The sequence below is a fragment of the Dermacentor albipictus genome, chromosome 1 (assembly GCF_038994185.2).
Source record: "Dermacentor albipictus isolate Rhodes 1998 colony chromosome 1, USDA_Dalb.pri_finalv2, whole genome shotgun sequence".
In the NCBI taxonomy this organism is placed as follows: Eukaryota; Metazoa; Arthropoda; class Arachnida; order Ixodida; family Ixodidae; genus Dermacentor; species Dermacentor albipictus.
This window is the reverse complement of record NC_091821.1, coordinates 107,119,124-107,143,724: the sequence shown is the minus strand read 5'-3', so window position 1 is coordinate 107,143,724 and position 24,601 is coordinate 107,119,124. Positions and strand designations below refer to the sequence as shown.

The window sequence follows — 24,601 nt, the reverse complement described above, 5'->3', positions numbered from 1 at the left end:
CGCTGCGGCCCGCGGCAAGAAGTTCGAGAGAGGTCAATCAGGGAATCGGGGAATGCTCTGGTCTCTCTGGAATGCTTCTTTTAAACCCTTCGAGGACTGGAAGTCGCGTCGTGTTTGGCCAATGGGAGAGTCCGCTCAGATGACGCCATTTTCAGCCAATGGTTGGCGCCCGTATCGCGTTGTCACACCCGGCGGCTCTCTGCGGTCTTGCCTCGCAGACTGGCAATGCGCTTCTTCAAAGGAGGAGAAGGGGGGGTTGCTCATGCTCCATTGTCCGAGGGCCCACCTGCTCCCGGTGCTACGGCCCCGCAGCGGTAGCAAATGTCTTCTTCAAAGGCGATGAAGAGGGACAATTGGGCTCCATTGTCCGAGGGCTGTAGGGTTGAAGGACGGACTTCGGGATGAAAACCCAAACTTGGGAGGGTTTATTTACATATTATACAGGGAGGTGAGCGTCAATTAACAGTGGTACACTCATTACGGGCCAGCAGCAACTCGGACGCTGCGGCCCGCGGCAAGAAGTTCGAGAGAGGCGAATCAGGGAATCAGGGCATGTCCCAGAATGCTCAGGTCTCTCTGGAAGGCTTCTTATAAACCCTTCGAGCACTGTAAGTCACGTCATGTTTGACCAATGGGAGAGTCCGCTCCGATGACGCCACTTTCAGCCAATGGTAGGCGCCCGTGTCGCGGTGTCACACCTGGCGGCTTTCTGCGGTCTTGCCTCGCAGACTGGCAATGCACTTCTAACGAGGAGAAGGGGAGGGCTGCTCATGCTCCATTGTCGGAGGCCCACCTGCTAATCCCGGCGGCGCACGAACTTGTTGGCACGTGAACTTGTTGCCTTAAACTTGTTGGCTCGGCCGCTCCTCTGGAATGTGCTTTCCTGCTTCTGCATTCCTCAATTAGCTGTGCTGCGTATCGAAGTGGTTTGGGGAACTCGAAGTAGCCTCAGGAAACGGCGCCATATCTAACAGCTCGTCCTCGCCCCGGTAGTTCTGAATGGCCGGTGAACTCAATTCGCTGGCCATGAGGAACGCTGATAGAAGCTGCAGGGTACTGGGGTCGAGCCACGTTTGACGAACTTCGGGATCCTTGGCCCTGGAGAACAGACGTCAAACAAACAAAACAACACAGCGCTGCCCCACGTGTAAGCGCAGGCTCTTCACCCCTGACTCGCCAGGCTATTACTGAGTCAAAATGAACCCTGATCTTTTATTTCCCCAATTTTGACAAAGCAGTTCCAACCACCCCTCCAAACAGCTATCCATTTCTCCTCGAATGCCGACAAGACCAGAGTACTATTGTTGTTGCAAAAGAAAAGGGTCGTTGACGATGCAAACAACAAATGAAAACAGCCGAACATAACTTAAGTGGCCTAACTACACGAACAGCATGTTTCCAATCTATCGCAGTGGCGTACTTATCGCACGTATTGGTGCCACTGAACAATCTGGTCAACCTCGCAAGCACGTAATCACAAGCGCACCAGCCTTGTGGTCACTAAACAGAACGCGTACTTGCATTGTAGGCAAACTTTTCATTCACGCTTACTCACGTTTCTTTCCTGAAAGTCCTACAGGACACGTGACATAAACGAACAATTAAACTTGCGGGACTTACACACTCCGCAGAACTCTTAAAATAATGCGTCTTTTAATAACTCGTTCCACGCATACTTATCAGAGAAGTCAGAATACGGCTGCCCTATACACACACGAGCAACCCACTCATAAATCTGCTTCCTTCCGTCCACACAGGACATGCGCTAATGGAACTAAGAACGCTTCTCAGTGCAAATCATGCACTCACTGAAAATCTACGCGCTTAACCTTAGAAAATTCAACACTTAAAAAGAAAGAAGGTTAAATAAAACACACGCGTGTTACGATAGGCCTCTCAACAGTAACCTTGACCCTCAGGTTACTCACACACACAAAAAAAAACCTATCTACTTATTAATGAGCATCTCGCGAGACTACATGTTTACATAAACCTCATCTTTCAAATCACGGAGCTTCTCAAACTAAAACACAAACAAAGCTCAAACCTTACACATTGAAAGAAATCCTAGTCTCAAATCGCGAAAAACTTTCCGATGCTCAAAATAAAAAAACAAGACACTCCATTTCTACGGAAGGGCTCTTCGCCTCCCTTTCCAAACGCTTATGTCTGACTCATACTCTGAGCCGTCCTCGCGGTGGTCGCGGCTTGAAAGCTACTCTGGCTGCCGAGAGACAACAAAAGGGCTGACTAAATATCAGCTCCCCCAAGACGTTACGGTCTCCTGCCAATTTGCGTCCTCGAGCCCCGCTTTCAACACAAACTCGATTGACCGTGTCGCTACTCCCCACCTGGTCTCGTCCTGCCACCTTGTGTTTCTTCGAACTGCACGCTGAGCTATGAAAAGAACTACGGAACGACGAGGAGTTTAACAGCCTCGTGCCCTTTGTCCGCGTCCGTGCAGAACATTCTTCGCGGTCCCCCTTTGACCGGTGGCTCGAACGTTCTGGATGCGTCAACCTCGTCCTAGACGACCGCACCTTTTTCCTCGCGCCCTGCCCTTTTGGGTTTCTGGCCATCTTTGGCGGCGCTACATTAATTACCGACTTTCGGTCTTTACCGCGCTTCTTTTTACGCCGCTTTCTCTTTGCACTCGCCTTCATGTCGCCTTCTCGTGCTTCGTGCTGGCCGGTACACATTTCGTCGGCCCGGATCGGCCTCTTACCCGCACAGTCTGAGTGATTTACATTTAAATCAACACTCTCTCTGCCTCGACTGGCGGACAGCTCAACCGACTCTGGCACAATGCAGCAGGCTTTACTCGAGTTAGACAACTCACACTCTTGCGAACTGCCCCCTACTACATTGCCCAGCTCACGCTGTGCATCGGCACACAGCCCGTCGGTATCGATCGCTGTCTCACGCGCACAGTCCGAATGATTAACAACTGAATCATCCCTATCTAGGCTATCTAGACTGGCGGAGAGCCGCACCGATCCCTGAACAATGCAATTGTTCTCTCGTGAGCTACGGAGCTCGCCACCCCGAGAGCTATTCTCAACTGCATCGTCCAGCTCGCACTTCTCTTCTGCACGCACATCTGGCTTGACATAGGTGCTCGTGTCTGTCGCGTCAACAGTACCCTTTTCCTCGCTAGCAACCTCGCTAACCTTACTAGCGACGCACACGCTCGGTAACTGTGCCAATTTGTTCGCAGCTGGCCTAGCTGTCTCTACAGTCATCTGTTGGCACAGCACCTCGTCGCTCTCCTTGCGGCCTTTAACGGCCTCTGTTGCCACTAAGGCATCGTTAGCAGCTAGCCTTGTCCCTTCACTTATGAATCGGCAGCCAATCTCACAGGCACTACTCTTCTCGTCGGCTTTTGGCGAAAGTCCGCTAGACACTTCCTCATTCTTTCGCTCTGTACTACCTACAGAATTCTCAGACAGCCGTTGTCTCTGTGCCAATAACTGATCACAATACTGTATCTCTTTGATCAGTGCTGCCTTCTCTCTCTCATACTTTTCCTCTCGCTCAAGCTTACGTTGATTCTCACGTTCGTGACGCTGACACCTAAGAGCAAGTTCTTGAAGCTCCTGCTTCCGTTCATTCTCGCGTTCTTCGCGCTTATGCTTACTCCCAAGTTCACGACGCGCTCGCACACGTACACGACGCTCTCGCTCCCGTGGCTCCTGTATAACCTCCCAAGCAAGCTCAATGCTTTTGTCATCATTGCCACTATCATTAATCGCCTTTATGATAGCTGGCGTTTCCATCCGTTCGTCCGCCTCAACTCCCAAATCGTCGCACACCAACAACAAGTCTAACCTCGTCAACCTTCTAAGATCCATGGCAGCTGCCCCGACAGGTGGTTAAAACTGTTTTCCTTATTTAATTTGTGCAAACACACAATGCATCAAACCCCCGATTCCCAGAACTATCAAAATTGAACACACAACCTTTGAGTCTGGCGAATCATAAGGAAAAAAACCACGCGCTCACTTACGGTTGCAGCACCCTGCCATCCGGTTCATTCGTCCGCTGTTCCCGGTTCCTCCGGACTCTCTGGGTCGAAGGCTCGCTCCTTCTTCGCTACTCCCAGTTTCTTCGGACCTCTTTCGACGAAGGCTCTCTCTTCTTCGTTCTTCCCGGTTCCTTATGATCTTTCTCGACGAAGGTTGATACGTAGCGCTGCCACCAGCTGATGCATTCGGAGGCGATCCTACCGCTGCCAACCAGATGTAGGGGTTGGAGGACGGACTTCGGGATGGAAACCAAAAACTTGGGAGGATTTTATTCTACATTATGTACAGGGAGGTGAGCGTCAATTAACAGTGGTACACTCATTACGGGCCAGCAGCAACTCGGACGCTGCGGCCCGCGGCAAGAAGTTCGAGAGAGGCGAATCAGGGAATCAGGGCATGTCCCAGAATGCTCAGGTCTCTCTGGAAGGCTTCTTATAAACCCTTCGAGCACTGTAAGTCACGTCATGTTTGACCAATGGGAGAGTCCGCTCCGATGACGCCACTTTCAGCCAATGGTAGGCGCCCGTGTCGCGGTGTCACACCTGGCGGCTTTCTGCGGTCTTGCCTCGCAGACTGGCAATGCACTTCTAACGAGGAGAAGGGGAGGGCTGCTCATGCTCCATTGTCGGAGGCCCACCTGCTAATCCCGGCGGCGCACGAACTTGTTGGCACGTGAACTTGTTGCCTTAAACTTGTTGGCTCGGCCGCTCCTCTGGAATGTGCTTTCCTGCTTCTGCATTCCTCAATTAGCTGTGCTGCGTATCGAAGTGGTTTGGGGAACTCGAAGTAGCCTCAGGAAACGGCGCCATATCTAACAGGGCCCACCTAGTCCCGGCGGTACGGCTCCGCTGTGGTAGCAAATGCCTTCTTCAAAGGCTACCGGTGCGACGCTGCCAGGCCTTCTCGGTACGTCACAGCCGTCCGGCTGTCACGGCGCGTTACCGCCGTCTTGGTTTGGCACCCACTTTACTTCCAACAATGTCGTGCTATCCCCTCGCTTTCTGGAAGAGTCAAGCAGAGAATAGCTACCGGCTGCTTACGAACTTGTTTGCACGTGAACTTGTCTGCTCGAGCGCTCCTCTGGAATGTGCTGCGATTCGATGTGGTCCGGGGGGAACTCGAAGTAATCGCAGGAAACAGCTCCATATCTAACAACCTACAGAGTTAGAAAAAATGTTTTCTAACTCTGTAGGTGCCATAAAAAATTGACTAGTCTGAAAAAATGAATGCTTGCCTTTTACTGCCTCTAATGGCTCAAATCGCTGCAGGCACATCTGAAATTGCTCTGAAGGCCTGCCAGTACACTTATTAGGTGTATTGGTGCTTTTACAGTGACAGGAGATAGTGGGTGCGCACATATATAATTAAGGAATACATACTGTGTCCTTTTGACAGTGGGGCCACACTCGGTATGCATCACTGCAATACGTAGCATACACTTCCCCGCATAACTCCGCTGTTCACAGAAGCGAGTTGTTCCAATGAGAAACGTGGCACCGAACTGCAGGAAGCTTGGTAGCGAATACCAAAGCAGCTAGGCCTTGTGTTGCCGTGGTGGTGGCTACGGCTGCAAATAGTGTACCGATGCATTTTTCTTTCTGCAGTGTATGCGCTTTCGGGTTAAGGCTGCTGTCTTTTAGTATGTGAAGGCTCAGTGAAATTGAAAGTGCAATGCAAAATTACTTTGTCAAGTTTACGAAAGTAATGGTTGTGGGGTCTGATGTGGGGGATTCTCACACCGTACTCTTGGGACAAAGGAACGACAACACAGTAGTGCAAACAAACATAAGGGCATTTATTGCACCTTTCATACATCAATGCCCGCTAGCCGAATTGCTATCCACAAAACATGCCGATGGGCTCGCGACAAGTCTAGAAGTCCGACTTACCGCGACCGGAAGCGAGCGAATATGTTCGCCCCATGCTGGATCCCAACGCCTGGTCGTTCGCGTGTATGGTCACGCGAATCGTGGCGCGTTCGAGGGCGGCCACGCGGGGCGGTCTCGCAGAGGAACCGGTCGCCGCGCGCACGGAATGTCCGCGCTGTTCGGCGACCCGCCGGGGAAGCGTTGCTGCCACACGTGCAGCACGACCGACACGCTTCCTGTCTCGAACCCCAAGAGAGCGCGCCTTGCCTCTCCCGCCGAGGGTAACCCCGCAGCCGCGCAACACTAGCGCCATCTCTCGGACTCCGCCTGTACCACTCGGACCGCCGCGTGTGCGGCGAAGCCGCACTACAGGAGACGCGCTATGCGGGAAAACCATCAGGGGAGGCGCGAGGGTCGCGCATCCCCACATGGTTTTGTGAAAGTGTTTCAAGAAAATGAAAAAAGTTAATTTGAAGACCTACACCTCAGTTGCCAAATTGTGGTTCGGCTACAACTCATGGTTTTCCACATGTGATGTAAATGGTCACACATATGGCAGAAATGTGAAGAGCCATCAACAGTTCATTGACAACTCCAAGCGGTTAAAATTAAGCAGGAGCCCCCCACCTCCTCTCTCATGCAAATGCATGTGGCATCTCTCACTCTTAGCTAGATTGTGGCTTTCGTACATAAAACCCATGAATAGTTTATTTATGACAAAGGAATATAGTAATGTATTGTTATCCCACCTTTCGTGTGATATTTTTAGTATGGTGTTTTGTGGCTAGGTGTGGCACCTTTAGCTTTTGTTGAACGAATTCCTGCTTATAAAAAACCATACACATTAATCTCAGATTTTATCAAGGTGATGTTATTGTAGTCGAATGTCTTGCTGGTTCATATTGCAGCAAATTTCAGTTCCTATGTGAACGTGTGCAATGTGCTTATAGAAAGCTTTGTGTTAGCCTTGGTTTTATTATGCTGAAGCTATTAGTGATTTGCCAAGTGGCAAAAGCTTCTTAACTCTTTCATTACCACGAGAAAATGGTAGTTTTTTATAGGCCTCAGGGAAAAAATTATTTACTGCTACAAATAATATGCCAGCACCATATTATACATTATATATTACACTATATATTATTTTCTAGCATATCATATTATTGTACATAGTGAAATGGACCCGCCGTGGTTGCTCAGTGGCTATGGTGTTGGGCTGCTGAGCACGAGGTCGCGGGATCGAATCCCGGCCACGGCGGCCGCATTTCGATGGGGGCGAAATGCGAAAACACCCGTGTGCTTAGATTTAGGTGCACGTTAAAGAACCCCAGGTGGTCAAAATTTCCGGAGTCCTCCACTACGGCGTGCCTCATAATCAGAAAGTGGTTTTGGCACGTAAAACCCCAAATATTATTATTATTATAGTGAAATGGTCTTTCCAAAAACATACGTTGCCAAACAAAAAAACTTATTAGGTAAAACATAGAAATTCCAGAAAGAGCCATCTTTGCTGCCAGTTGATAAAGACAACAGTAAAAAAACATATCTACAAAAATTTTAATATCAAAGGAAATTCAGAATATACATTTCAAAAATAACCCAGGAATGGTGTCTGAAGGAATAAAGGCTCAGCACACTGTCGTTCTTTGGATACAAAAAAGAAACTTGAGACATGTTCATCGCTCATGCCATGCAGTGAAGCAGTTCCTGGATTTTGTGAAGCATAGGTGCACTCCGCACTTTTCCCACAAAACGTCTGGTTATTGTTAAAAATTGCGGTCCTCGTAAAACATTTTGCAGTTCTGCCTTTTTGGCATCTTCTGAGGATGGTCCAATGAGAAATCCAAGGAACATTCACCAGTTCGTCTAGAGTCATGCGCCTCTTCCAGGACCGATCGCTCTCAGCGTAGCTGGGCAACTACAAGATTATGCATCCAAGCATATCTGTTTGCATATTTGCAGATCGTCTTTATCATCTCTGCAGAGAAGAGTAGAAAGAAATCACACGCCGTTGTAAACTGTCTTGTGCTGATCTGCAGTGCTGGGCCGAGATGTGCTACGGGCGGCCTTCTTGGCATGAACGGAAGTTTCTTTGCTGCCAATGGCAGCACATCATAACAAAGTGAAGTAGGCACCCTAAAGATAATCAATAGAGGTCTCGGGTTGCGCAAGAAGATTGGCAGATAGGCGTGCACAAGGAAGGAGACTGCTCAAGGTGGTAAAGGAAACTCGCTGGTGAACAGCTGCCGATGTCCCATGCTGACTCAAAACATAGTCGTCGTCAGAGCTTGAATCTGCTTTTCTGTCATCTTCGGAATCGTAACTCGAGTCCTCATCAGCAAATTGAAGTGAGTTTGCAGTATAGTTTCGTGCACGATGCTTTTTTCGCAACGCATGCCGCGCGGGATGACTGTGCAGTGACAGCGTTCCTTGCCGGGATTTTACGGGAGAAGCGAAACCTAAACTCTTGGAAACTGCGACTGGTTGGAAATGCCAGGTCCACATGTTGGACATGTGGTGAACCGTCGGAAATACACTTTGTCGGAATAAAATGACTTGGACTCCAAACCAAATCTAGTGACTAGTGAACAGCTGGCGTCATTGTTGGTTAATTATCACTGCTCAGCACTGTGGGACAGCAAAGCCGGCAACATGATTTAATTCATGACTTGCTGGGAGCCATTTAATTGAAAAATTTTGATGCTAGTGCAGCGTAATCATGAGTGGCATGCTTTTTCTAGAGTTGCAGGAGGTGACAGCCACGCCTCTTTTCGCTACAACAAACGTACATTAGTTCGCAAAAGGGTCCGTCAAAAATCGCAACATCACCGGAGTGCAAAAATTTAAACTGATTCTGAAAGTACAGTGCCTGCACTAACTACTGACAGGCCTTTACGTGGATAATCAAACAGCTCCAACATGTCAATATCGGCAATTTGAAGCATAGGTCAACGGTGATTGATTTGAATAGTCGTAACAAAAGAGTTAATTTGTTTTATATACTGATACTTGAAAAAAACCATTCCATGAAAGCTGCTAAAAGGTTGTTTGCCTTGAGTGAGCTGTACTATCAGTGAACCAAGTGTCTATAATTTCCTCCGAGTTGGCAATGAAAAGTATGGCTTCTAAAACATAAAATGGGAAAATAACCAGATATGGCAGATTTTTTTGTTTATTATGCATGTCCTGTTGGTGGGTCTTCGTTTGCCACTATTATTCATAGCCATGAATAGATTATATTCTAAATGTTGGATCCACATAACTTTAATTATGGTAGGTAATTAAATTCATTGACAAGAAATATAGCATTTTATGTTAATCACCGTGGTCCCAGTGCACTGTTATGTAGTATTCTTCCTTCTAAAAGTGACATCTGTCTCATTTCTTAGATCACTGTGGCTTGTGGATTAGGAAATGTACTGCTTCAAATTTCAACATGTCTTGAACAGCACTGCTTAGAATTTGGTGTGTTTCTGCTGAGCATTTAAGTTTGCCCTCCTTCTGCAAATGGTGCAAGTGTTGTATGAGTTGTACCTGTGCTGAGTGGCGTTTGTTTTATTGATATAAAAATGCAAGACACTTCTGCCTTGTTTTATAAAATGTGTTTACTCTTCGTGCTGCACAAATAGATTGTGCTTTTACTTTTTTTTTTTTTTGTCAGGAGCGGGATCTTGGCGATGAGTACGGCTGGAAGCAGGTGCATGGTGACGTGTTCCGGCCGCCTACACGCACCCTGTTGTTCTCTGCCCTGGTAGGAACAGGCCACCAAATTGCTGTGGTGGTTCTGTGTGTAATACTTTTTGCCATCATGGGAGAACTTTACACTGAGTGAGTTGTATGTTTTTATTTACAAATGCTTAAAGAAAACAGATTTTAAGGGACACTAAAGACAAAAGTTAAACAAGCTTCAGGTTACTAGATTACTGTATTACAATAGCACAATCTGCAACTGTTGCTGAGAACAGAGCTTCCTTAAGTGGGAACATGGCTCGCAAAAGTGAATTTTTGTACTGCCAACTTGATTTTGACAAAAATTTGAGGATTTGTCCAGGACAATATAAGGCCAGGTGCCAAATTTTATGTTCAAGAAGAATTTTTGAAAGCATTACTAATTTTCAAATGTTGAAGTGACTATGGTTCATTACAAAAACTATTGTTCTAAAAGGACAAAAAATTTAGCAATTCTTATGCATAATATATTATTAGAAAGGCCCAAACTATGGCTGTGCAGCTGCTTTGTTAAATTTCCGGTTTTTATTCAAAAATATTTTTATAATTGGCTGCACCAAGAATTGACGTTGCACAGTGTGGCCAAAATTTCAATTTTCATATAAAGGAATGGTGGAATCTGAAAATTTGAGTGCCAATTCGCATTCTGCAAAAAATTCTACCCCCGTAAGCATCCAACTGATAAGTTTTCCTTTTCTTATACAAGAATGATAGCTTTTGTGAAAAAACACAAAGAAAAATGTTTGCAAAAGTTATCCAAGTGAGTCATCTTATTCAAATTCTATCCATGCAACTAAAATTCTCCTGTGGCATATGTTGGGCCGCCTTCTTCAATTCGACTTCGTTCTGTGGCAATAGCTGCAAGCTTTTTTTTTTTCCCCCAAACCACATTTGAGCTGTCAAGTGCCCTGGCTTTTGCCCAGGACAAGCACTGCTTGGTGCTGGTGCTTCCAAGCACTACCTGGAAGAAATTGAGCGATTGCATAATTAGTGCATAGGAAAGCCAAACAGGGTCTCCAAAAGCAAAGCTTTGGTTCAAGTGAAATGAGCACCAAGAGCAATGGCGTGAAATGGGGCCTGGGCGAAGCGGTATGAAAAAGTTGTGGCAGCTATATGAAAAAATGAAAAGGACCATCGCTACCATCTTTTCACGTTGTGCGGGACTCTTATCACTTTGAGCATCAGTCAGTGTGCGGTATTCCTCCTCACTCCCCTGCAGCTGCATATGAGTGAACCGCGATGAGTTCACGAGTGCCACGAAGCTGCAGGAAATCGGGACATTCTCGTTTGTGTGTAGTCATCAGCTTGTGCAAAAATGCTATTTCGAGCATTTCTAATTTTTTTGGCCCATTCTCAAGTAGTAAAGGAACCTGAAACTTCGATAATCTGGAAACGCATTTTTTGGCCGAAAATAGCAATTATTTGCCCCGTGTCTCCCCCCCCCCCCCCCTTTCTTTAAATGGCAACTCTGGTGATTTTTCATCTCCACTGATCTGAATAAAATTTTGAATACATGTTCCCTTTTGTACTACGATTATCCGTGCCAAACTACATCGCTGCAAGTCAATCAGTTTCCTAAAAATGAATTTTAAAGGTTGGTTGCGTTCCCGACTCTACTTTCTACTGGCCACCCTGTGCTTGCAACGTTGGAGACTACACCTCCACTTTCGCTGAAATCGTTGCTTAAATCGCCGCTGTCTGGTTTGAAACTCTGTAAAAGCTCCCTGCGTCGTCAGGAGAAATAACCAGCCTCGCTTCTTTGCTATTAGCACCACGTGTACTGCGTGTTTAGCATGCATTCTGCTTGTTTACATTATGGTAATGTAGGATCTGAGGTCATTGACTCATCGTAACGTCCCACGAAGCAGCTACCCGTTTCGGTTTTGGTATCTCATTTATTGGTTATTTGAAATTATTGATGAATTTCTAAGCAAATTGAACCACCTTACCGGTGACAGGGCTGTCAATGCAATGTGAAAATGACAGTATCCTAATATGGTTAAAAACATGCCGGAGTTGCCCGTTAAGCAAGATGATGTACCTGATGCTGTAACCCAGTGGCTATGGCATTGTACTGCTGAGCTCGAGGTCGCAAGTTTGATCCCGGTCGCAGCGACTATATTTCCATAGGTGCAAAATGCAAAAACGCTCGCATGCTTAGATTTAGGTGTGCGTTAAAGAACCCAAGGTAGTCAAAATTAATCCACTAGGGCATGCTTCATAATCATTATGGGGTTTTACATGCCAAAAGCACAATGTTTTTTAGCAAGAAAAAGTCTACAAACACAATATTGGAGCATGCGCCTTTAGTGGCATTGCTGGAGGCAAGCAGGATATAAGCAAAACTGTCAGTAAGGTGCAGCTTTTCCTTGTGCTAGTGCAGCTACAGCTTAGTGACTGTGACATCAGTGTAAGCCATTATAATACCCTCTGGACCTCTAGGGGCCTGTATGCTCAGATGCATACAGTAATGTTGTGCTTGCTGCATGATTCTTTGACAGTCTAGCTGAAAACACTTGCCTGGGAACTTTTCAACAGGTAGTACATTCTCTTGCAATGATTGGTAGCAAGCAACTGATAATGTAAAGTGAACTTTGGCATAGAGCAAATGCTGAGAGGTATTGATGAGCATAATCTGTCCCTAAAGCCAGACTTAATACATATTTGGCCTTTAGTGTCTCTGAAGCTGATGGCCTCAGCCTGGGGTAGCTTGCGTGCATGTAATGTGCCTAAAAACACACTAGGGAGCTTTTAGTAGCCCGAGTTAACAAGTAAAAGTTTGTCAAAGTTATTGCTTTCAGGAAATGTAGGCCATTGTTTCTGTTATGGTCACTGGGATGTGTGTTTGACACAAATGGGCAAAGGTATCTCAAAACACAGATTTGGAATATATTTGTACGAGTATAACAAAACCATGACTATAACTCAAGCCACACTTCTGTAAGCTTAGAAGTGTAAAAAGATACTGTACTACAGTCAAACGCTTCTGCAGTGAAATGGCCTGTATAATGAAAGATTTTGTACATAGCAGCTGAATGCTGATCTCTCATGTATTGTGAATGCTTCTACAGTGAAGACCACCACAACAAATTCACCTACAGTATTTATTCGAATATAGGTAGACCTTTTTTTCCATAATTGTTATGCATAATTGGCTATCAACCCATATTCGTGACCAAAGAATCTCGACCTATATACGTGATCAAAGCTAGCAAAAGTACTGAGCTAATGAAGTTCCAATGTGGAACAGAGCCTCTGCCGGAGCCGTGAAGGCCAAGGCCGCAAACCAAAACGCCCTGCTATGCATGTCGATACCATATGTCGAAGCCGCAGTCGTGCAAATCACAAGTACCTTATTTACTCAATTGTAATGTGCACCCGTACAGTACAGTACAGTACTAATTAAATTAGCAAGCATGGTGTCACACGCACACAAGCAAACGTGAATACATCTCACTTAATGACCGCGGAAATTCGCTGCCAAGGCTCTGGAGTGAGGAAGCACTGCAGCAGCTACCTCTCACTTCAATGCGAACTATAAGCGGCGAAAACACAGTGCGCGGCGGACTCTGCCCCCATTGCAGATCGCTTTCAAGATAAGGCCCAGGCGATTGTATCGCCGAAATTGATCATCACAAATATGTCCTGCTTCAGTCCACTGGGTTGCTTTGCTGGCAAAAACCATCTTCTGTTTGTGCCAGTCCCGCATGCTAGTTTTGGGTACTCTGAACACCCCTGTTGCAGCCCGATTTCCGTCCATCTCTGCACACATGATCACTTTCCTTTTAAATGCGGCATCATGATGAACTCGGCACTGCATGCTGATAGAACTAATGCATAAAATGGGAAGACGGTGGACTAATGCCTAAGCACACCAGCACTTGTACTACAGCACATAGAGGAAGCTATGGCAGCTAGACATAGAGAAAGACGTTCAACAAGAGCGGACACTCCGATAGAGCCCAGCGGCCGAGTTGACTGTAGCGTACCAAGCAGATTGGATTAACTTCATTATGCAAAAAAGAAGTGAGGCGTGCAGACAGGACACAAGAGTAGAGAAGTGGACAACATGAACGCCGACTATCAACTGAAGGGAGCACTGAGGCGAAAAGCACTGAGCACTGAAGGGAGCACTGAGCACTCGCCTCAGTGCTCCTTTCAGTTGATAGTCGGCGTTCGTGTTGTCCACTTCTCTACTCTTGTGTCCTGTCTGCACGCCTCGCTTCTTTTTTTCATAATGAATCCTTACCAACTAGCTCAGCTTTCTGTCCTTCTGGATTAACTTCTTCCGGCTTTCACTTTTGGGTGCGCGCGTTTTGAGTGCTTGCTGGCATGTGCTACTTGGTGCCCCCCCCCCCCTTTTTTTCTTCTGCTGTTCAATCACGCACTTTCTTATTGCAGAATCGTTTATTTAAATAAAATCACTGCAAACGATCTTTACAAGCCTCCATCAAATCTGTGCCACTTGCTATTTCATAAAGTAGACGCAAAATACCTTGCAAATGAGGAAATGTTTATTTCGCCGTATATGAATGCTTGTTCTGGGCCTTTTGTGCGTTCATCCAATGTTGTGGTTCCAGGTAAGCAGCAGTAGTTCCCATACGAAACTCCACCGTACGGCATCAGCTAAAAAAAGTAAATTACAGCCATGTGTCATTTTGGTGTTTAGCCCTCATAGGAATACTGCGTGTAGAAAGGAAACGTGCGAAAGTGGTGAATGGGCGACATTACAAACACATGCAATTCGCTTTTACATACATGGCGTTGAAAACACCCGACTCATTCCAAGCCGTACTATAAATTATGAAGAAAACATCTGATTTCTGAGCATTCCCCCATTCCCAGACATTATCTCCTGCACTTTAAGAGCACAAATGCACGGACGACTGCGCGTTTCCAAAACAACTTGGCCTCAGCCAACGCGATAGTACGCTACATACACAGAGGTGACAACACGGACTCTCAGCCAGACCATGCTAAATGCTCGCAGGATGCCTTCGACTCACACTCAAGAGACATGCATGGGTGCAAAGCCTGTTTTCAGTTGTTCAGAAGACAGAGTTTTCGAGTTCTTGGTTTTGGAGCTCCTCGGCATTGTCTTGTGCACGTTCTGCCGGCGCAAGCAACACACTCCAGTGTTATCACTCTTTGCAATCGCTCGTCGCGTCTTCGATAAGTGTGAGTACCGAAAGAAGGTATATGTTGCGGGGCTATAGAACGGCGTCACAAACTTGTCTCACTAGATTCAGTACACGCCAAACTAAGTGTCACCACAACTGGCTTGCTTTTTTGCTAACTGCTTCACAACCCCAGGTGGGACGAGCATGCCTCAAAAGTATCCCAAGAAGTTAATTAATTACAATAATTTTGGGGGTCAGAGACTGCCTCACGAACTTGTCCTAGTAAGATTCAGTACATGCGAAATTGACTGCAGCACAAGGCCGAGCTGCTTTTTGCTAACTGCGTTGCAACGCTGGGCGCAGCCACTGTGCATAAAAAGTACCCCAGAAAGCAACGAAATTAGTTACAATAATGCTGTGGGTCAGGGAAAGTGCCAAAACTTGTCCCGGTAAGATTCAGTACACGCAAAACTGCGTCACACGGCCGAGGTGCTTTTCGCTAACTGCATCATAAAGCAAGGTGCGGCGAGCGTGGCCAAAAACTACCGAAATAAGCTCTAATAATGTTGGGGCTCATTGGAAGCATCGCAAACATTTCCCAGTACGAGTCATTAACTCAAATTAACTTTACCAGGACGACCGAGCAGTTTTTCGCTAACTGCGTTGCAAGTCTCGGTTCCGTGCCGCAAAAACCAAAACTGCTTGAAATGTTTCGCAGACTGTCAAACAGTATTTCTCACCTTGCTGTAGTCCAGTAGTGCAGTCGTGCCGTGACGAAGTGCAGAAGGAACGCGAGAATACGCCGGGAGCCCAACAAACACGCTACATCCAAAAGATACGGGGTGCCGAACAGGCGAACTTCACATGCCCAACCGGCCTTGCTGGCTTCGGTCTTCGGTGGCCTGTCTGGCGCATGACGCATGCGTCTGTCGGCCTGGTGTGCTGTTAGCTTGTTGCTAGGTGATGCAATAAAAATAAGTTGCAAAGTATAAATTCACTTATACGCATAACTTATTAGTTGTAGCGGGAAAGAAAAAAAAAATGAAACATTGTCTGTAAGTTCATTCCAAATTTTTTTCCGATGCTCGCGTCAACTAACAGATAGGATTAACAGTAGCCGTGACGTGTTTCCTGTTGCCAGTTTTCGCCAAGTGCCCCCCTCTTGAGCTAGACTCGATGTAGAGTTCCTCACTATATTGCCTAGAGAGAAATCTGGCGCTGCTGCGCTATGGTATGCATAGGAATGCCGGTATATTGTGACTTAGGATTGGCATCATTCTCGGAGAGCCAGGACACCTTCAAGATGCAAGTGGCGAACACCATGCCATCTGTCACAATGATTCAAAAGCTGTTTCAGCTTTATTATTACACAAAAACATGTTTTGTTTAATTATGAGAGCTTGTTATTGCATGTACAGTTTTATGAAACATAAGAAGTATCAGTGGGCCGCTAAAATTGGAAGACGGGTGACAAGATTCACACTCACTTTGGAACAGTTCGTCGTCTTTGTTGCTTTTCTTCGCTTGGTTATGCATTATAGGTGAGTAAACTTCACCAGAAGGTGTAATATGCATGAATAAAAACCTTTTATAATGATTTTACTTCAAGAACGCGTTATTTGTGTAGCCATGTCCATGTTTTAGACGAAGCCTTTTACAAGACAAGCCAACACAAGCCTTGCAGACAAATATACCCTCATTCCCATGACAGCATAGCGCCCCTTAGGAAACACTCATAGACGGTGGCGCCAGATTTCCCTCTAGGTATTATAGTGAGAAACTCTGAGGCTTGAAGCGCGTGCGAAGGGCCATTTTGAAATGCTGCAGATTTAGGGTCATACTCGATTCTAACGCGCCAATTCTAAAGCCCAGACCACACATACGCTTGGGGACGCGTGCAAGCTCGTGTCTACGCACCTTGCGCCTGCCACACCTTGCGCCTGCCACACCTTGCGCCTGCCGCACCTTGCGCCTGCCGCACCTCACGAGGAATGGTGGTTTGTATCCGCAAAGACGCGCGACAGCGCGTGCTCACCGGGCTCACTCGTAGACACCTTGGCAGATGCCACTTTGTAATTTGTTATTGACAGCATTTTAAAATGCTTTGATATCTATAAATGTAATAGTTATATTTTTATAGCTTTTAGATCAGCACAAAAAGGAAAGAAGCACTTTCATGGTATGTCTGCTTCACCAGAAGTTGAATGTACCGCACCGTAGCTGCGTAGCCAGGCGCGCCGATGCGAGGCAGCCCAAGCGCACAATAACAGAGGGCAGCTGTTCACAGAGATCGCACTGCGTTTCGACGCGTACGAGCCGTGCCGCACTGTGCGCATACGTAGGTGCGCGGACGCAAGCTGGCACGGTCCGCAAGCGTATGTGGGATGTGGGCTTAATGGGTCAACCTATAGTCGAATAATTTTTTTAAAAATTTCTTGGAGAGCACCATATATAGGGTCGACCTATATTCGTGCCCGACTTATTTTCGAGTAAATACGGTACCTGCCGTGATAACTCAGTGGCTATGGCATCTCACTGCTGAGCGCAAGGTCAGCAGCTTAATCCTGGTCACAGTGGCCACATTCTAATGGGGGCAGAATGCAAAAATGCTCATGTACCATGTATTCGTTGTATATTAAAGGAACCCAGGTGGTCAGAGTTAATCTGGAGCCTTATACTAAGACATCCCTCATAACCCACTTTGCAGTTTTGGAATAGTAAACCACATCATTTAATTTAACAAATTTACATGTACAACAAAGGAGCTTAGGAGTTCCCAACAGCTGATTTGTTCCACAGCCGCCATTGGGCTGTAGTACACGAAGGAAGTGCCAATTGACACCACAATAAAAATTGTGCAGGAGTTATGGTAGCCCCCACTGCCCCCAATACAAAAAATGCTTGCGCACGCATGCACGACCCCAGCAGGCCGAACGGGCAAACATTGACCACCTGCACTAGCGTGGCATACCGGCAAAAAGAGAGGGAAAAAAATTGGAATTGGCACAACGATCATCTAGCACTACTACTACTACTACTACTACTACTACTACTACTACTACTACTACTACTACTACTACTACTACTACTAAGTGGCACCGCTTGCTACAACAAGTTTGACAAGGGAGCTAATAGTGGCATTTAACGCTTGACAGCATGGCTGTCTGTCGCTACTGGGTTTCACCACAGTGTACCGAGAACCTCGATGCTGCAAGGTCTGTTCCATTGAAGGGTGCAGTAGAAAATCAGTGGCATCTTTCACAAAGTGTCTCTTGAATTTTTTTGTAATAGTTAAATCTCAATATAATGAAGTCAGTAAAATCGGCAATTTGCTTCGTTATATCGATGTTTCGTTCTATTGAAATTCAACCTTTTATGTAAATAAGTACAGTCGCTGATAAATTTTTCTTTTACAAGGAGCCGCAGACTTTCCAGAATCTTTGGGCAATCGAAAAAAAGCAAGCTTGAATGAGAAAACAATTCATTTTAATGAATTTGGGAGTCGGCGACTGATGATACGGTTTCATGCCACGTCAACGATATCTTCACATCGGTGGTATGAATTAAACAAAGCCAGCCACGCTATCGCATGCACTCTGACCCCGTGGTTATGAACACGTCGCCCACATTGGGACAGCGCTATCATGAAAAGCGCCACCAGTGGGGAGCGAGTGCTTCGTCTGCCTCTTGCTCCAACAAGTCACCGAAACTTTCTTCATTCTTTCTTTGTTTCCTCAGACACAGTCTGAGGGGGCCGAGGCTAAAGGCGACAGAGCGCCTGACAAGGGCCCGCAACCTCCAATACTAAACGCATGAGAAGACAACTTACATATAACCACGCCATCTCGGCATGTCCACCGGCACACGTGGCAGATTACCTCTAAAGCAAGGTGGAAGGCTGTGTATGCGGTCAGCCGTGCTTGCTCCCCTCCCCTCTTTCCTGTTGCTCGTGTGGGGAGGCGGCACTTGTGAAGCCACTGTCTTGCCTCACCCTTGCACACTTTCACTCGCACCTAAAGCACACAGTGTGCTGGGAGCGATAGGATATTATCGCACTTGGACTTTAGGCAGAACATGATGCGGCTCCACTTCGGTGGTCGCTCTTGTCGCGCAACGCGTGATTTGAGAGGTGCATTCGCAAGCAGTCGCTTGCAATTCAATCATTTGACATCTACCTCCACGGAAATTTTAATTTACTGTCTCTGCATTCCTTTGTGGCGGCAGTGAAATTTGGTTATATTGAAATGGACAAGAAGTTATGAAAAGTAAAATACTTTGTTATATCGAGGTTTAACGAAGGGTTTTGCTGAATGACCTTAGCCTCTTGGCCACAGAATGAAGTGGCCTGTATAACGAATAAATTCTGGGGTCCTGAGCACTTCGTTATAAAGGCATTTGACTGTATTTCAATAATAAAGCAAACTATTTTTAATGCCACAATAGTTATTGGCTTAAAATAGAGTGCTTTAGCATATACTGTGATACACCAATACATTCCAGTGTAGGACTGCTTTACATTCATGCAAATATGGTAGTTTCTAAGATTAGTCAATGAATTGTGACATGCTTTTGTGAAAAAAAAAGAAAGAACGAAAGAGGATGCTTTTAATGGATTTTACCTTATGCAAAAGACATGTTGCTGCTGACCTGTCGATAGTAAGTCCATGCCCGTTGCAACTGATTCGTGTACAACATATGGATAGATAACAGACCATGCTTCTTAGTTTGGTCTGTGCATACTATTCCTTGGAACAAATTATACTGTAAAGGACCCAACTACCTCTGGACCAACTCTAGAAATGCATTGCCTGTATACTCAAGTAAAGGCAGCACTTCTGTTTCCTTATATCTCACCAGAGTGCAGCGTTATTAAAAAGATTTATATTTTACAATGGTTCAGTCCTGTGCCTCTGTTCCAACTCTATAGTTCAGCATGAAAGAAGCCACAAAGTAGGAAAGTAACCTTGAACAAACAAGACATTGATATGAGCATTCGAGCAATGGGATCACTTTGAAGTTTTGGTGTTAAGCTAGCTGGAGAACTTTTAAAACCTCTGTGCCTAATTCTGCTGTAGGTGAACCCTTGCAATTGTTTTGCGAGGTGTGCAGGTGCATCACATGTGCAAAGGAAAGTCCTTGGAACTTCATAGTGTACCACATTGTAGACCCACTTATGTGACCACCTGCAATGCCCATGTCCATGTTAGCACCTTTTCTTAGTGGTAGTTCAGCATTTTCATTTATGGCTGTCTCTCCTGGGAAACAGCTTTTCCAAATAAGCAAGTTGATTTTTGTATTTCATTCTGCTGTGATGATTATATAATTACATGAAGTATAGTTTTTCATTGTATATCATACTCTTTATTTTTTTCTTTGAACACTGTGTATTACACAGTGTTTTGCACAAGTGTGTACAAAGGGAAAGCAGAAATTATTTAGCTTAATAAACCTTACAGCTGACAAGAAAAGTGAAGTTCGTAGTCACAAGCTCTACTTCGGTACTGATCCTGCATAGAATTTAGTGCACCTAGAATAATAATGCTCCATAACCTGCACATCTTTGGTAAGCAGTCTTTGTTTGCTTTTAACAAAGTAATGACTCCTGGCATTTCATTTTTTTAGCATGAGTTCTGTATTTTGTTTTAACTTTTGTTTGTTTCAACTTTTACAGGAGAGGATCCCTTTTGAGCACAGCCATATTTGTTTATGCTGCTACGTCGCCCATCAATGGCTATTTTGGAGGCAGCTTGTATGGCCGTATGGGAGGTGAGTGTCATAATACAGGGAAACCACATTGATATATTCCTTGCAGTTGTATTTTCTCGGCTGCTATGTGGCGTTTTTGCCTGACCTAAAGCACATTGACATCCATGCATTATGTTCCCATTAAATTTAGCGGTGCAGAGGCAAATTCATTTTTGCACGTTGCTATGAAGATAAATGTGTCCTGCGGTTAAGCCTGTGAAGGCCCTCCCATGGCATCGACCCAAAATGCCTAAAGTATGCAATCATCAGTTCTGACAAGTGTTTCCCAGTTTTCTAAAGTCAGCTTCGCCGCAATATAGTCATGTTATGCGGGGAACCATGCACAAACTACTGCAGCAAAGCGTATTAAGAGTGTAAAGGGGCCACTATCGCAGAACGTAGCATGTGTCCGTTAATTATTCATGTACGTAGGCGCTATTTCCAGTCACAGTATGGCTGCTGAGAGGTCTAGTAATTAGACTGGCAGCCATTCAAAGCTGTTTCTGTGTTGCTGTAGGGATTTGAAGCCTTCCTCACTGTTACGTTTTCCCAACTGTTAGGTTTTTTTTCTGCAGTCTCTTAAAAAATGTATCAACAAGATTATATTGTAGTTTCTTATGAATGTTTGTGTAAATCCTTGTTTTTATTAACATTGGTAAGCTTTCTCGGTTAGGCATGAAAACTTATAAATATCAAGGATGTTTTTGAGTGGAGTTATGCCAATGCGAAATAGCACCTCTCGAATTTAATACTGAATCAAATGAATAAAAAAAGCCCAATATTGATGTGAATACTGGATGTGGAAGACTTGAGCAGAAGCATTAATAGTATTTACAAATTTTGTTAACAAAAAACAGCTGCAGCACATGCTAAAATATCTACTTCCATTGGGCCTGGAGGGTGTTGCCAGCTGTTATTAACTTTGGAATGAAATGCATTATACATGCAGAATGAAACTTCTCAATTAGAGCTAATTTGCATGTGTGCTTTTGTTTCCGCCATCTCCAGTTCATACAAGAGTGGTGTAATTTTTGCTCTTACTAGAGCCCATACCTCCTTTAACAATCAGATGTGTAGTGGCACGACATTGCACTTTTGTGTAGCTACACATAAAAAGTGTTCTATTTCGACAATACCTGGTCACATTTCATTATATGAACATAATACATACAGTATCGTCCGCTCCTATTAAAATGAACAGCAGATTAGTACTTTGACAGTGATCACAGCTCAGTTTTTTTTTTATGGCCTGGAAGATAATGCTTTATAACAATGTTGTGCATTAATACGGGGATACAGCGCAATAAAAACAAGACAAGAAAGACGGACAGGCGCTGACTACCAACAATAGCGTTTATTTTTGCAAGCACAAATACGCATACCAGGAGAGAGGGGGGGGGGGGCTGTCATTTGCTCCACCTGCAGTCAGAAATTTAACTTAGAAGTTTTTTGTATGTTTAAATGACCTCTCCATAGATGACACAGCAGGAACGCAGTGGTGTTTCCCTGTAATGAAGCCAAGCCAACAAGCTTTGCATCAAGCACCTTTAGCTTTCTGGAGCTCTTTAACCCTTTGACTGCAGGGTTTTTTGTTTGACTGCTCCTCAGCCTCTGTCGGGTTTTCTTTGTGTATTGGTTTGGCAGGCGTTTCATGCTGCATAGAAGCAAGTTCTTCCTCGTTACTTTCTACCAAATCAGAATTCATCAACAATCCATGAGTTTTCTCGTCTAAAAGTGTGGACGAACCTGCCACACTGGTTCACCATGGCTGCCTTGCCGAGACAAGTGACTGGGCACTGTCAAATTTGCTCCACCTGCAGTCAGAAATTTAACTTACAAGTTTTTTGTGTGTTTAAATGACCTCTTCATAGATGGCACAGGAGGAACACAATGGTGTTTTTTGCACGAGTTGCATTGGGAAAGGCAGGGAGCTATCTCCCAATAAATAAAACAAGTATGCTTAGGAATGGCAGGGGTTGTGCAAGGGTTGGTACCCGAGTTATGTCTATGTTGGGAGTGGCAGTGAAAGGGTTAAGGAAAGTTGATGTTAGCTTGAATGCTACTTGCATGTTCTGTTTCAGAGGGGGACGTACTCTACCGTATTTAGTCGCATAATGAACGCAGCCCCCCACTTTTCCAATCAAGAAATGTTTTTTTTTTTTATTTTTCTCGCATAATGATTGCACCCTGAACTTGCTGCCATGAAGTAGGAGACACATGGTACTATTCGGCGTCTGATATGACGTTTAGCGGGTGTGATTGTGTCTGACGCCTTGTCGGACACCGAATTGTACCATGTCTCCTACTTTTATTGCGATACAGTGAAACCTCGTTAAATCGTATTTGGCTGGAGCTCGGAATAAGTACATACTAAATGGTAGTACTGCTTAACCGAAATAGCATGAGATTGTCCACTTACCTGTCAAAAACAGAACTCGGAGAGAGTGCCATAAAAGGGCAAAAACATGCAGTATTTATTCACTTCATGCAACAAAAGTCTTATTTTCGTTTCATTCCACGGTGGCCTAACAGCTACGACAGCGGTCTCGACTGCAAAGCTGCGAGCCCACTTTTCAGCCAGCCCCCTCTCCTCGGCAAATACTTGCAGCAGATTCCTCGTTTGCATTGCATATTCTTTTTGCATGGGCAAGGTAGTGCTGCAGAAATCACGGAGTGCCTTTTTCATGCGGGGTGCTGTTCTTGTCGCGATGATTGCATTCATGAGGCTGACGTAACGCATAGCTTCTGCCACTGTCGGGCCTGAATTGCCCGTGCTGTCGCTTTTAGTGTTGTCCTCACCACTCTCGTTAGGTGACACTTTGGCAACAACAGAGACAACAATGGCCAAAATTCAGAATCCTGTAGCCAAGATCTTTTCGCTGTTGCAGCAGCACTGCCGAGCAACTTCTTTTTATTCCAAATGCCACACACTGTATTCAACGGTAGATCCCTTTCGCGTGCCAGTGCCGATTTCTTCATACCACGTTCAGTAGTACAACAATGTCCATTTTTTTTTCTATGCTGAGCGCCCACAACCACGGCCACAATGCTCTCCGGCATGGTGGCGAAATGATGTTGATGTGGCTTTACGCGCAAACGCACAGGGCACTTGGAGGCTGTTCTGATCTCTGAGGCTTGTTCTGCCAGGCCACCCAATGATAACGGCGCACTGCTGTGATGGCGCGCCAAAAAGTTGAAATACTACGTGCTAACCAATACGTACGCAATAAGCTGGTATGGTTTATGCGGATACAAAACGCATTATGTGCAATAGCTGCTGAGTCGGAGATTTCACTTTACTACTTTTAAAATGAAACTATTGTTGAAGTGGGTACGGTTTAACAAGGTTTTACTGTAATAACTATATGGACGCTCTAGGCGCATTTTTTCCATCGTCGTTGTCACCGAATGTCGCATGGTGTAGGCGTGAGTGAAAGCGCGCACATGGTGTAGGTGTGAGTGGAAGCGCGTGAGGGAAGCCGATGATCGTGGCTCAATCTCGCGCGCCATCTTTCATCGTGCAAAAGGCCTCAAGGGGGAGGGGGGGGATGGCGGTGTTGCTCCGGCAGCGACTGCGTATTGCACAACCGTGCCCGAGCCACACTGACAATCGCGGCTCTATCTCACGTCGCGCACGTGGTGCCTGGCGGAGGGGGTAGGGGTTCACGGCGTTTTACTCTGGCAGCCAGCAACTGCGCATTGCACTGCCATGGTGCGCCCTATCTTCAAAACGATCTGCGTCAGGTGCTGAGTTGATGGCGGCTCATACCTTTGTGCGTGCTGCGTTCTCGCCACTCAGTTTGTGTTGAAGTGAATGTTTGCGAGTTTGTACGGCCGATAAAACTACTACATGTAGCTGTCTACACATTTGCAGTCGCAATCAATGGTTTGCATTTTTGGCGAAACTGACTCTTTTAAAGGTGGCCATGGAAAAAAAAAATGGCTCAAAATTTTACCCCACATAATGAACGCACCCCCCCCCCCCGCAACTTTGCGCATATTTTTCGGGAAAAAAAGTATGTTCATTATGCGAGTAAACACGATACGATACTTTCTGGCCATCCTTCATTGTTTTCTTCCCTGTTTTCCTTCAGGAAAATCAATATTCTTGTCAGGG

At 45.6% G+C, this 24,601-nt stretch overlaps 1 protein-coding gene across 2 annotated transcripts in view; it reads left to right on the top strand.

The window, feature by feature from the left end:
- TM9SF3 (transmembrane 9 superfamily protein member 3) overlaps positions 1–24,601 on the top strand; it is a 114,715-nt gene that overhangs the window by 38,875 nt on the left and 51,239 nt on the right. For both annotated transcript variants that reach the window (XM_070524416.1, XM_070524417.1), the window contains exons 7-8: positions 9,552–9,718; positions 20,411–20,505. In XM_070524416.1, the coding sequence (XP_070380517.1) occupies positions 9,552–9,718; positions 20,411–20,505 (262 nt within the window). The remainder of the gene's footprint in view (positions 1–9,551; positions 9,719–20,410; positions 20,506–24,601) is intronic.